The sequence below is a fragment of the Hemiscyllium ocellatum genome, chromosome 26 (genome assembly GCF_020745735.1).
Source record: "Hemiscyllium ocellatum isolate sHemOce1 chromosome 26, sHemOce1.pat.X.cur, whole genome shotgun sequence".
In the NCBI taxonomy this organism is placed as follows: Eukaryota; Metazoa; Chordata; class Chondrichthyes; order Orectolobiformes; family Hemiscylliidae; genus Hemiscyllium; species Hemiscyllium ocellatum.
In genome coordinates this window covers 25,042,715-25,057,142 of record NC_083426.1, presented here as the reverse complement: position 1 = coordinate 25,057,142, position 14,428 = coordinate 25,042,715, and the positions used below count along the sequence as shown (strand labels likewise).

The window sequence follows — 14,428 nt, the reverse complement described above, 5'->3', positions numbered from 1 at the left end:
CAAAACAATGAATAAAGGATTTTTGGCACCGATCCCCTGGACAATTACCTCGGCTGCATCATGCTATTTGGCACTGGAAAAGGAGTCTTTTCCTCCAAAATAAATTGTGAGATGAAGAGAGAGAGAGAACAGCAACACACAAAAGGAATTGATCAGACGCCTTTTAAAGGGAGCAGGGTTTCTGAGCTGACAACCATCCCCTAAATAGTTCCTTTTTGTATGGAGTCAGACGATCTTGATGTCTCAAGGCTCTCTCTCCACTCTGAGTGGACAATAGTCGCGTGGTGCCCGCCCATTCCCGAGGATCCCTGGATGTGATTGATGGGTGTGGATGTCACTCTAGAGTGGACTCCCGCCCCTCTGAGCAAGGTTCGGTTGCCTGACAATCAGCACTCTGAGCTACTGGAGGCTGACTTCAGATGTTGCATTGCGGATTTGCAGCGACTACAATGTAACACAGGATGTTGCAATTGCAATCATGTCGCTACCCTCTCGATCCCGTTAACTGCAGGATGAGACGATTCAAGTTCTGTGAGAAATTTACTTGTATTTATTTATACCTCAAACTCACTGCGCTGCCGTCTCAGTAGGTCAGCGATTTTCCCTTTCATTGAATGAAGCTTGGAGAGTGCACGCTGCACAAAAATAATGGCGACTAATCAAGACGGCTGTAGTGTCAAAGTCGCTTTAAGGTAAGACAGCTTCTTATTTATTACAGCGTTGAGTCGGTGCCAAGATAGTACAACAGGACAGTAAAACGCTTAGTAATCCATTGTGTGTCTGCTCTGTGATGTTGTGCCCCATTGCTTGCGAGAATAGGTGATAGAAACTTAATTAATTTTGCATTTTTAAATCAATTAACTCTATTGTACCATTTAGTCATTGACTGTATTCTGACTCCAATGCAAACAGTTTCATGTTGACTGGTATTGAGTTCTTGCTTGACATTGATAATTCGCTCTTTTGATTTGGTTGGCTGTAATATTTGGTGACAATGGATTATTTTAAGAAATAATGACTTGTGAAAAAAAATTATGAATAACCATTTTTAGTCATTGGGGAACTGCATTGAATGACACCACCCATGTTATTGTGGCACATTTGACACCACATTCTTTCCAAAGTATACACTTCTGCACAGATCATTTTGCCTCAGCTCTACTCTTCTGTCTTTGTTCATCATAGTGTGTTCTGTCCATGCAGGAGTTAACATGGAGAATATTTCGAATTATTATATAGATACGGAAACAATATCATATGGGGGAGAAACAATGCGTCACTGCTTTGTTTTCATGGGTTTAAGATCATAGCTAACTCAAATGAGCTGTGAAGGGCTTTTTGCTAATCAGATGAAGGGAGTGTAAAGTCAATGGCGTACTATAATTATTTTGAAATATCTTTTCCAGTATTTGTACCCCCCCCTCCAAAATGGTGACAGTGACAGTTTTGCAATGTTGATCACTAGCCAAGAAACATTTAATGATAAGTATACTGTGAAATATGTTCTTGATGTTTCATAATGACTATTATGCTGCTCCTTTTAATAAATTTTGATTATAGTAATCTTTTTTTAAAAAAACTGTGAAATCTTCAAATGGACTAATGGAGAATTAGAACAAAGGGCTTTTGCCTTGGCTGAAGCATTTTGATCAGAAAAGTGTGAATAGAATTATTATTACAGTTTTATTAAATGCAGAAGAGATAAATTCTACTAGGGAACAACATAAAGACAGGAGGGCGGAGTGACAAAAAAGATGTGATGACAGACGATTGATTGCATATGATTTAATTTGTTCTGTAGCTACTGACCTTGGCTGTCTCCCAGTTGTAAGCCCATTCAGCCATTTCACAAAATGAGTTTTAATTTTATATTATATACTAAATGGATACTTTATGAGTCATCTGTTTCAAAGATAAATGGAAAATATAGTTTCTGTCAAATAATAATAAATCAGCTTCAGCTTGGATGTCATAGCCTGCTTTTGTTAACATTTTACTTCTGGTTTGACCCAGGGCCCAACTTCACAAAGAATAGGAATTCCCTTTTAACATCTGATGAAATATGGATCATGATTGTAGGGATCAGAAGGCACTAAATTGATTTACATCTTTATGAATAATCAGTGTTATTTTGCCTAGTGATATTGAAATAAATTGGTTTTTGAAACCTCAGTTACAATATCTGTGTCTAGTTCTCTGCACTGTGATCTCAGAATTTGTACAGACATTGCTCCAATTGTGTATCAGGGAGAAAAATTGTTCCTTGTTATCCGAACTAAATCGATTCACATTGAAGTCACTTTCAACTTGTTTAATCAGTGATTGCTCTCTTTTTAATGTATGCAGCAAAATTCCTGATTTCCAAAAAAAAATTCACCTGGCTAAGGCAGAAGTTTTATTTAAAACAAAGGTTTCTAATGCATGTAGTTTTCCCGCCTGGGTTTTGTGTGTTCAAATATATTTTATTTATTATTTTCTGGATCTCACACTAAAAACAAAATTCAGTGTGACATATTGTTTGATAACATTAGAACACAATACAAAGAAAATATTAAAGTGTAATTACTGACAAGAATCCTATTTCATTCTTTGATTGTCTTTTCAATACTGGTATCAATGAGAAATGGCTTGTTGAAACAAATTGACTTGAACAATAGCACAAACCTGAAAATATTTATGAAAAACAAAAAATATCTGAAATGATTTGAAAGATATTACCATTCTAGGAGGCTGGAGTGCTAAACAAAATGATGAGATTTAATTTTTTTGTAAACATTATTGTATAATTGAGTTATTTTATTTCAAACCAAAACTCAATTTCTATCAGCTATCTTGAAGTGAAGCAATTGATTTATGATAACAACATCAATATCTCAGGTGTCACACTGATAGAATACCTGTTTTGGCATACTCTGGCATTAATGAATTCAGTGTGCAGACATTACTTCCTGCCATCACTGTTCAAAGCAGCACAGTAAAGAATCAGGAAGTGTCAGTAATATTGCAATTACAGGAAGGATATAGGCCTGTTGGTAACTTAAAACTAAACTTTTATACTGTCATGGTACGTGATGAGAGCTTATCTGCATCTGTTTTTGAGAGGAGTGATTGCAAAAAGAACCTCAAATGTTTACAAAACAAACACATTCAATTTACACAGGGTTAGATTAACGTTATCAGTGTGTGTATATAAATTTTATGTAATAGAAAACACCATACAGTATATTAATGGGATCCAATTACTGAAAATGTAAAATTTTAAATTATGGTGTGTTTATTTCTTGTAAGATAAACTTAGATGCACCCTGGTACAGGGATATGGTATATATCAGACTGTTAATAATGCAGGATGGATGGGCAATTTGACTACCATCTCAGTTTATCTGCAACTGAAGTATTAATTTGCTGCATACGGAGGTGAGCAGAGGACAGCATAATAGAACAGCACAGCACAGAACAGGCCCTTCAGCCCACAATGTTGTGCCGACGAAACATCTCATTGATCTTAGTGTAATGCAACTCCCATCTCTGTTATGAGTGATTGGCAGAGGCCAAGAGGAGAAAAGGATGAGATTTGAATACTTTTAAAATTTAAATGATCATTTGCCCTGCCAACTCATTCTTCATGTTCCTATTGTTGGCCAAAATAAATATCTTGAGCTGAAGGTAAAAGTGAATATTTTTTATGTTCTGAATTGGACCTCTCATTTTGGTATCTGATGCAGCTCAGTAAGTATTACTTTACTTTCATCTGAGGTATCAGACTGGGATTTGAACCCACAATCAAGATTTTGCATGAAGATGAGGAGGAAAGCTCTCTCAAACATACTGCTGTTTGTGTTTGTGGGATCTTGCTGTATCCAAACTGGTAGCTGCATTCCCAGCACTATAACCCTGACTATAACTCAGATGCTTTGCAGTGTCTTTGGAAAGTACTGTATAAATGCAAGGGCTCCATTTTTTTTTGCCAAAATGCAAGGTGCAATTTAGGGCAAAAAAATGCATTGATCTAGTCATCCTATTTGGCACAAAGGATAATTCATGAACTCAGTTTTTGTTCATTGCCAGATTTTATGGATTTATGACTGCTAATCGATGCGATAAAGTGCACAAGAGAATTAAGTTAATTACTGGCTTTTGCCTTTTCTCTCCACCTAAACTGAAGTGCGTAATCTCTAACAACTGTAAAATCCTAAAGTTAGATTGTTTGCGCAATCAAATATTAAGTCACAGACTAAAATTGGCTAGTGCTAAAACTTCATTTGATAAATACAGCATTTGCTAAAACTAACTTAAAAGTCTCCGGTGATTTCATAAATTCAGAATTCTGACCAAAGACGATTGGCTGTATTCAGTGACTATTCAGGATGTTACTGTGAGGACACACTTTACATACAAAGATCTGCTATTTGAATATTTCAGATCAACAAATTAAAATGTAAGTTACTGGAACAAGGATGACTGAACAAAATCATCAGATTACTATATTCTCTGGGGTGAGGAACAGTGTTGTACTTGTTTCCAAAACAGCATTTTCATTATTTAGCATTGTTAAAAATAAGAGGAACTAGTGTTTAAGAACATGGACAGAGGATAAGAAGTTATCTGCCCCTTAACTGCACTCTTCTAATATCTCAGATACCAGTTATAAGGGGTGGTGACACTATGAACAGCCCAAAGTTTCTGATTCTGCTCTCTTCCCTTGTAACTTATTCTTAACATCGCTATTTAAATAAGAACTAACCTGCATTTATAAAGCATCTTGGGTCATTCCACAGTTTCACAACAGTTATATCCAGGGACAGCTACTGTTGTTCATGTTTGCAAACACAGGAGCAAGTATTTGCACAACTATGTCCCATGAGCAGCAAAGATGAATGACCAAATAAACCTCTTCTTATGGGTCTGGTTAAAGTATAAATATTGATCTTTATTTTTGTTGCAAAATACCATGGGATCTTCTACATCACTCTCGATAAATAAATTGAATGTAAATTCAGTGTTGCATTATCAAAGACTTCAGTGTTGAGAATATTGCATCATCAGCATAGAGAGTGGGCTAATGTTCAAGTGTGAGGCTTGAAGACAGTGTTGTGAGTGAAAGGCAAATAAACATGCCATCTCAAAATTTATGCACAAATTACGTATTGATGGTCGACTTTTAGATCTCCAGCTCCTATTGCTCTAATGTGGTGGTCCGTTTCATCTTCTCAGTAGTGAGTTACCAACTCTGTCCTTTTTCTTTCTAGATTCCTACATTTTGCTAGCCTTTCTTTTCAGTTCATCCTTTATGTGAGCTTAATCTTTGGATTTGTTTTCTACGTTCTTGCCAAATAAGGTATGTATTATTGTGCGATGGTGATTAGACCTGAATATAATTTGTATATGTGTGGTTCAACTACTGTACTCTCACCACCTTTGATCCTGAAGATTTATCCTCTACTGCTTCCATCTGATAGCTTATCCTCCCTAAATAAGGAAATATACCAGGCTCCACCTGAGACACCCAGTTCACTAACTATGGCAGGAGATCCCACAATGGAATGAGAGAGAGAATAAACCATATCTTTTTCTGGGATTGCCAAGCCTGTGATGCGAGGCTGTTAGCCAGACATTTATAATTTCACTTGATTGTGGGTTTTGCTTTAGCTTTTACAGCACATGGCACCTGCAAGTTAGCAAGAGGTAAATCCAGAAGAAAGCACATGCTGACCTCTATAAGAAATATGATTCAATTAAGGCATTTGAGGCCACATGGGATGCTGGTGCATTGAAATCAAGAAAGTAGATTTTTGCAAAAGAACCTTAGAATGAGTGACAAGATTGCTCCTCTGTCTCACAATGGGGAAATGGAGATAGAGGTATATGGTTTGTGAATTCTATGCCTGATTTATAAATAACATATTTCGTTCTCTGACCTTGGAAAATAAATCAACATTTCATATGAGATCAGAAGCAGAATTTGGCATTGAGGTTCCATTAACTTGGTTGCAGATAACCAGCCAGTGGTCTAATTCAGAAAGCTCACAGGATAAGTGTAACTTGGAATTCTGTCATGTAGGAATTTTATTGCAGGCGAACATCTCTGCTGACAAGGTCAGCCATGTGGACCTCATAGAAAATGAGTTCCCCAATTACAGCTGTTAATCTGACCCAATCAAGGACCCCTGGTTGATAGATAAAAAACAGGAATGTCAGACATACTGTCACTCTGAGAGCTGGCTTCGAGGGAGCTGGATCAGTGTCAAGAACGTCCCATGTGTAAATAAAGGGTGACTTGGTGACAGGAAACTGATCTCAGTGGAGTTATTTCACCCGCAACAGGATATAACACCATAGTTAGCATTTCAGACCTGTCAGGAAATACCTGGGTATTGATTTTCTGGCTGATGTTGACCTCTGAGAAGTTTAATTTAGATTGCTGTGTCCATTCACATGATTATAGCCACCCTGCTTGGGATGTTTAACATGTTTTTTTAAAATCGTGACTATTATGTGTTGAAATTTTTAAAATTAGCTTTGCGACACCTCTTATGAGAGTGAGCAGTACGTGAAATGTTCAGAAGCAAATGGCTTTTGCTTGTATCATTGAACTTTTTCTTGTTAAATAAATTAAAACCACTTTCTGTTTATATCCTTGAAGTCTATGAGATTTTATGTTTATTTGGAAATGCTACATTTTCATTTCTGCCACCATCTAATTGAAGTCAAGGAGGATATCTGCTTTTTGTAAATATTTTGCTCCTTCAAGCCTCTAATTAAAATTCATTTTAAGGAATATAATTTACACCTGGCTTTAATTATGGGAAGTTTCTTTGTATAATGTTAACATAAGAATTTATAAAACTTTTGTTTAATTTATAAACTGGTGTTTCATGAGTTTAGTGCCTATCTCTAACATTCAGAATGAAAGAGTTATGATATACTATCAGAGGATATCATACTTGGAACAAAAGCTCCTGAATGAGATGTGCACAGTTGCTACTGCAGTGCAGCTTTTCAAAGCTTGAATTCTAGAAGGTGAATTAGGTCATCCACTGGTTTTGTATTATTATCAACCATTTGTCCCACTCATGATCCTCTAATTCACCATTTGGTGCCATTCCTTTTGCGGTCTACTCTAGGAAAATGCCAGATGGTATCTGATTGCAATCGTCTAGTCCTGATTAAAATCACGAGTGTGCAATTAATAAAGTAAGTTACATTGAAATCCCACAAAATGCTTAGTTGTGTTTATGAAACACTTGTCAGAGCATCAGCTAACACCTTTGAGTGAGATAATGTTTAGCAATGTTCAGCCAGCAATTACAAATTACCTCTCAGGTGGCTTTTCGTGAAATACAATGAACAATTGAAGTTAGTCCAACTGCACATGTTAGAACTAACCAATGAGCCTAAGCATGATTTGATGTGATGCTGTGGGTTTGTTAATAATATCCACTTTCAACACCTCCTGAAATTCAGAATTATGGGGCAGGTATCTAAAATAGGAGAGAGATTTGAAAAGCAGAAAGAAATGTAAGTATTAGGCTTGCAGACAGTGCAGTCTTGAGCAGAATAACTTGAGATCTGAGTTAAGGTTAGATTAGATTCTCTACAGTGTGGAAACAGGCCCTTCGGCCCAACCAGTCCACACTGACCCTCTGAAGAGTAACCCACTCAGACCCATTTCCCACTGACTAATGCCCCTAACACTACGGGCAATTTAGCAGGGCCAATTCACCTGACCTGCACATCTTTGGACTGTGGGTGGAAGCTGGAGCACCCGGAGGAAACCCACACAGACACGGGGAGAATGTGCAAACTCCACACAGACAGTTGCCCGAGGCTGGAATTCAACCTGGGATCCTGGTGCTGTGAGATAGTAGTAATCCTAGTCAAATCATTAAAAATTTCCTGGTTTTGTAGTTAGGTATATGTGCAATATTTCTGTTGATGTCTGACTGTCTCATTCCTGATGAAGGGCTTATATCCGAAACATCAATTTTCCTGTTCCTTGGATGCTACCTGACCTGTGCTTTTCCAGTGCCACACCTTTGTGACTCTGACCTCCAGCATCTGCCATCCTCGCTTTCTCCCTGTATCACCTCTGCTCACAACTTTTGAGTAGTTTGTCTGGATATCTTTGTACCAACTTATGAGATGGTGAGGTCTGTCCTTCCATTAATAATGACAGAAAATGCTGGAATTAATCAACAGTGGAGAGAAACAGTGTGTTTCAGATCACTGACTTTTCATAAGAATCTTTATCTCCTAGAAGTGTTTGAAAAACATGGACTGTTAGAGATCCTCTTTTCCTTTGTCATTCAGAGAAACCTTAAGTGACCTGTAACCTTATTCCCTTTAAGGGCTGTAAACATCCTTTAACTAGCTTCAGGAATATCCAGTACCTTGGAGCATCGGCAGCCCGTTTTTTTCTTTCTAAAGGTTTTCTGATCAGTTTTGGTTCTTATCTGCACCTATGTAATTGGACACAATGTCAACTCTAAGCCACGAATGTACTTTAAGGTTTCTGTTGTTCTTACCAAGAGATAAGACTGCTGTTATTGAAGTATTTGGTGTGTGACCAAATTTTAAGATCAAAGAATAGACTGAAGTTATTGCAGGAGTATAATGCATTTATTGTGTTTGTGAATGGCGATGTGTTGCTAAATATTAGCTGTTGAAATTTAATGTTAAGGTAGCGCAATCCCTACAGAGTATTATGAAGCTCAGATGTTTTCAAAATCTTGTTTAAATATTGAATTGATTGCTGCTAAAGTGTATAAGACATATAATGCTTGAATAGGTACTGCCATAGCCACTTGGCTTTTGACTTCAGCTTTGTTCTAACCTGGTGAAAAAAGAGCTGAATTCCGAAGTTAGAAGAGAATGATTGCCTTTGACATCAAGGCAGCATTTGACTGAGTGTGGCCTGAGAAGCCCTAGCAACGCGTAAATGATTAGAAATCGAGGCAAATGGTGTGCTTGTTGGAGGTCATTCATCTCAGGATAGGGCATCATCACAGAAATCCCTCAGGACAGTGTCCCAAGCATTGTCATCAACTGCTTACTCATTGATGTTCACTTTATCATAAGATCAGAAGGAAGGATGTCTGCTGATAGTTTTACAGTTCACTACCATTCGGAACTCCTCAGTCTGTGTTTGCAAACATTCAGACCTGGACTAAGAGGTGATAAGTAGCATCTGTGTTCCACAATTGACAGGCCGTAACTCCAGGAAAGGAAATCTGGTAATCTGTTAATGTTCAACTGTTTTATCAAGTTTGAATTGCCCATTATAAAGATCCTATGGTTCCTGTTGACCAGAAATTAAACTAGATGAGCCATATAAATATTGTGACTTCAGGAGCTGGTCAGAGACTGGGAATTGTCCAGTGAATAACTTGCTTCCTTACTCCCTAAAGCATGTCCACTATCTAAAAGGCACAGATCAGAGTATGATGGAATACTCTCTCACCTAATGTTTGAAGCACCAACAATACTCAAGAAGCTTAGTAGTACTGACATGAATAGCATCCCGTCCAGCACCTTTAGCATTTACACCCTCTATTGATGCCTGTGCACCAGTAGTGTTATATCAAATGCATGACAGCAAGTTGCCCAATCTTATTCAACCGATGTAATATTTCAGGTCAGTGACCTTCCATCAGAACTTTCCAACAAGGGGTGTCATTTTCATACTTGAATCACATTCATGCTATTGGGATGGAAAGTGGATCAAGATCCAAAAATGTTGGCTGTGGCTCCCACATAGTAATTTTTGGAATTGATGACTAATTAAATGAGCTCCTTGAGAACCCAGTCTAATTGAGGACAATGATGCTCTTAAATCTGATGGACCAATAGGAGGTCATTCAACAACTGTAGACCTGCAATGCTACAATCTTTAGGGAAGTATAAAGCTGTCTCCTTTCCTGATCCCCCTGCCACAGAGGATCACAGTGTGGCACACTTAAACATCAGGGGGATAGCTCCTCTCCCATCCTCCATAGTAACAAGTGCTATTGTCATTGTGACTGTACCTTGGACCAGCTGTTATCTCTGGATGAGCTGACCAAGGCCCTTGTGTCCTTGGAAAAGAATGAAACTACTGAAAGCGACTGCTTACCAACTGAGTTGTAGGCAGTTCTGTAGGATTTGATTGGCCAAGGACTGCTGGAGGTGAATGGCAGTATCCTACTGGCTGGGAGCTTGTGCCAATCCATAAGGCCACCCTCATCGACAAGTGGAAGGGGAGAGGCAGAAAATTAGAAACTGATGACCAATTTCACTGTTGAATATCAGTTTTAAAATCCGGTTTAAGATCATTCCCAATTGGGTCAGGTGTTCCCTGGGATCAGTGATTCGCCCTAACCAAACCTGTTACAGCACAGATCTCTGAGAACTGTGTGGTGTGTGTGAGTGTGTGTGCCCAAAATTTGTTGATCTTCCAGTATAAAGCGTTGACCCCGACAGAGTGTTGGCACATTCCAAGATCCAGGACTATGTGCTGAGGGGTGTACTAAAACTTGGGGCAGCTGCTGCAAAGCTGCAAGGGGGAAGACCACCTCCTAAGGTCTTTTTGCCAAAGTACTGTGAGGGTCTGTTCAGTTATTGTCTCTCCCTTTGCCTCAAAATATATTTAAATAGTGTCCTGCGTGAAGAGGAAATGTCTTGGGTTGCAACTGCAGGCAATGTCAGTTTCAAATGTTTTTCTTTATATGCAGAGGCTACAGAACTACTTTAATACCAGTGTATGTATATAAAGATAATTTTTTATGAATAAAAGATTTTCTTGCAATTAAAAACAAAATGGGGCTACATATTCCACACTGAATGGAGTGATGGATTCCAATGCTTATCTGGTCTGCCACAGAGGGGCTTTGCAGACATCTTCCTTACTTTGATGGAGAATCCATGTGCTGGCTGGAAAAATGCAGGTATTGTCGGGAAAGAGTTCGTCATTAAGTTCTCGAGGGGTTTGATTCTTTACCTCCTGCAACTGGTCAGGAAACCCTTCCCATTATCATTCCAACTCCTGCGTAATCCTGCAGAGTTGCTGTAGAGTTCACCTGAAGGGATTTGTTTCTTGTTTTTGAGCCCTTCTCTGTGCTCCACTCCCCTCACCCCACCCCACCCCCCAACCCCTTCAGGTTTGGCTGCATAGGCCATTGATAATTCAGACCTTGAACTCTGTTTGTCCTACCTGCTGAGCTTTTCAGCACTTTCGGTAGTCATTTCAGGTTTACAACATGTGTTGCCCTTAGTTTTTGGGAAAGCCATTTGGTGTGAGCATACTATGTAAAACAGGTCACATAAATATCCCAATAAATCACTCCATGCCCCTCAAACAAAAATCAGTTATTTTTTATTAGGTTGTGCAAATTTAGCTTCGTAGTTGGAAATGGATCTGAGCATTAGAAGTTTCAGCAAAAGCAGATCCTTGTTACAAAATCTTTTCATGTGAGCACAATAGAGACTAAATTGCAACTTGTATTCCACTTTAGACTGCATTAATTCCAGTCACTATTGATGTGGACAATACATTAAAACTGTGGTCCAGTCTCTTTGTTAAATCATCAAAATGAACCAGTGCATTTCAACAACAATTGATTTGCAACTTGGAAAAACCTTGAAGCACGTTTTGTACATTGCGACACCGATGACTTATCATCACTGACTTCAGATCTAAAGTTACATAACAAAAGATGTAATGGTGTAGATTGCTTTTCCACAATCATGATCCCAAGTAAAGATCTAGTTCACAGTCATGTACTGTATTTCATAATTCACTGATATCTCCTGCCACAATGCTGGAACCAGAAGTTGCTGCTGCTGATGTCATAGTTCTGGCAGTATGTTGCTGCCTCACAATTAGTGCCCCACTCTTTGCTTCACTCGCACCCACCTTGTCATTGCCTTCACTGCCCATTCACTTGCTTCACTCACTGCTCCTGTTTCTGTTCTGCTCACTTGGTGCCCTGTTCTTGTTGCCCCACTCTCTTCTCTGTGTAATTTGCTGCTTCTCTTGGGAAGAGGAGCAGAGACAGAGGTGGGAGGCAACAAGTGCTCAATGTTTGAGAGCGGGGGCGGCACAATGGTCAACAGAGGGGCAGCGATGGAAGGTTTCGATCCTACCTCCTTCCCAAGATCCACAAGCCTGACCGCCCTGGCCGACCCATTGTCTCAGCATGCACCTGCCCCACTGAACTCATCTCTACCTACCTCAACACTGTCCTATCCCCCAGTCCAGGAACCCCCCACATATGTTCAAGACACCAACCATGGCCTCCATCTCCTCCAAGACTTCCGTTTCCCCAGCCCCCAATGCATCATCTTCACCATGGATATCCAATCCCTGTACACGTCCATCTGCCATGACCAGGGCCTCCAAGCCCTCCGTTTCTTCCACGCCCGATGTCCCCAACAGTATCCTTCCACCGACGCACTCATTCGTTTGGCTGAACTGATCCTCACCCTCAACGCTTTCTCCTTCGAATCCTCCCACTTCCTCCAGACCAAAGGGGTAGCCATGGGCACCCGTATGGGCCCCAGCTATCCTGTCTCTTTGTTGGCTATGTAGAACAGTCCATCTTCCATAATTACACCGGCACCACTCTCCACCTCTTCCTCCACTACATTGATGACTGCATTGGCGCCACCTCATGCTCCCACGAGGAGGTTGAGCAATTCGTCAACTTCACCAACATATTCCACCCTGACCTTAAGTTTACCTGGACCATCTCTGATACCTCCCTCCCCTTCCTGGACCTCTCCATCTCCATTAATGACAACCGACTTGACACCGACATTTTTTACAAACCCACCGACTCCCACAGCTACCTGGATTACACCTTTTCCCACCCTACCTCCTGCAAAAATGCCATACCGTATTCCCAATTCCTCTGCCTCTGCCGTATCTGCTCCCAGGAGGACCAGTTCCACCACAGAACACACCAGATGGCCTCCTTCTTTAGAGACCGCAATTTCCCTTCCCACATGGTTAAAGATGCCCTCCAAGGCATCTCGTCCACATCCCGCACCTCCGCCCTCAGATCCCACCCCTCCAACCATAACAAGGACAGAACCCCCCTGGTGCTCACCTTCCACCCTACCAACCTTTGCATAAGCCAAATCATCTGACGACATTTCTGCCACCTCCAAACGGACCCCACCACCAGGGATATATTTCCCTCCCCACCCCTTTCCGCCTTCTGCAAAAACCGTTCCCTCCGTGACTACCTGGTCAGGTCCATGCCCCCCAACAACCCACCCTCCTGTCCTGGCACCTTCCCCTGCCACCGCAGGAATTGCAAAACCTGAGCCCACACCTCCTCCCTCACCTCCATCCAAGGCCCCAAAGGAGCCCTCCACATTCATCAAAGTTTTACCTGAACATCCACCAATATCATTTATTGTATCCGTTACTCCCAATGTGGTCTTCTGTACATTGGGGAGACTGGACGCCTCCTAGCAGAACGCTTTAGGGAACATTTCCGGCACACCCGCACCAATCAACCACACTGCCCTGTGGCCCAACATTTCAACTCACCCTCCCACTCTGCTGAAGACATGGAGGTCCTGGGCCTCCTCCACTGCCGCACCCTCACCACACTACGCCTGGAGGAAGAATGCCTCATCTTCTCTTCCGCCTCGGAACACTTCAACCCCTGGGCATCAATGTGGACTTCACCAGTTTCCTCATTTCCCCTTCCCCCACCTCACCCCAGCTCCAAACTTCCAGCTCAGCACTGTCCCCATGACTTGTCCTGCCAGCCTATCCTCCTTCCCACCTATCCACTCCACCCTCCTCTCTGACCTATCACCTTCATCCCACCCCCATTCACCCATTATACTCTTTGCTACCTTCCCCCACCCTCCTCCCTGACCTATCATCTCCATCCCCACCCCCATTCACCTATTGTACTCTATGTTACTTTCTCCCCACCCCCACCCCGTCTCATTAATCTCTCCACCCTTCAGGCACTCTGCCTCTACTCCTGATGAAGGGCTTTTGCCCAAAACCTCGATTTTCCTGCTCCTCGCATGCTGCCTGAACTGCTGTGCTTTTCCAGCACCACTCTAATCTGGAATCTGGTTTCTAGCATCAGCAGTCCTTGTTTTTACCCAATGTCAGGAAAGGCAGCCTTCAGCTTTAATGTTGTCGCTTGGGTAATTTGCACTGGTTTGAAAATGTTGCACTTTGCCAGCATTATCTGGAAATCAGTGGAAAGTATCAAATGATTTGACAACCAGTCCTTTTTTAAAATAGCAAGCTGAACTTAACTGTTGTGACGAGTAAAAGACAGAGTAAATGAAGGTCAGAAAGGGAGACAATTGTTAGTTCTTGTGTCCAGCCCTGATGAGAAGGAAGATGTACAGCCTGAAAGGGTGTCAAAGGCTGGAACTCTTACAACATTTAAGAAATGTATCGATGAGCACTCAA

General features: G+C 40.9%; 1 protein-coding gene across 4 annotated transcripts in view; it reads left to right on the top strand.

Annotated features, from left to right (window-relative positions):
- The first annotated feature begins 447 nt into the window (after positions 1-447).
- kif21b (kinesin family member 21B) overlaps positions 448-14,428 on the top strand; it is a 182,575-nt gene continuing 168,594 nt past the window's right edge. For all 4 annotated transcript variants that reach the window (XM_060845457.1, XM_060845455.1, XM_060845456.1 and 1 more), the window contains exon 1: positions 448-692. In XM_060845457.1, the coding sequence (XP_060701440.1) occupies positions 649-692 (44 nt within the window). In that variant the 5' untranslated portion in view covers positions 448-648. The remainder of the gene's footprint in view (positions 693-14,428) is intronic.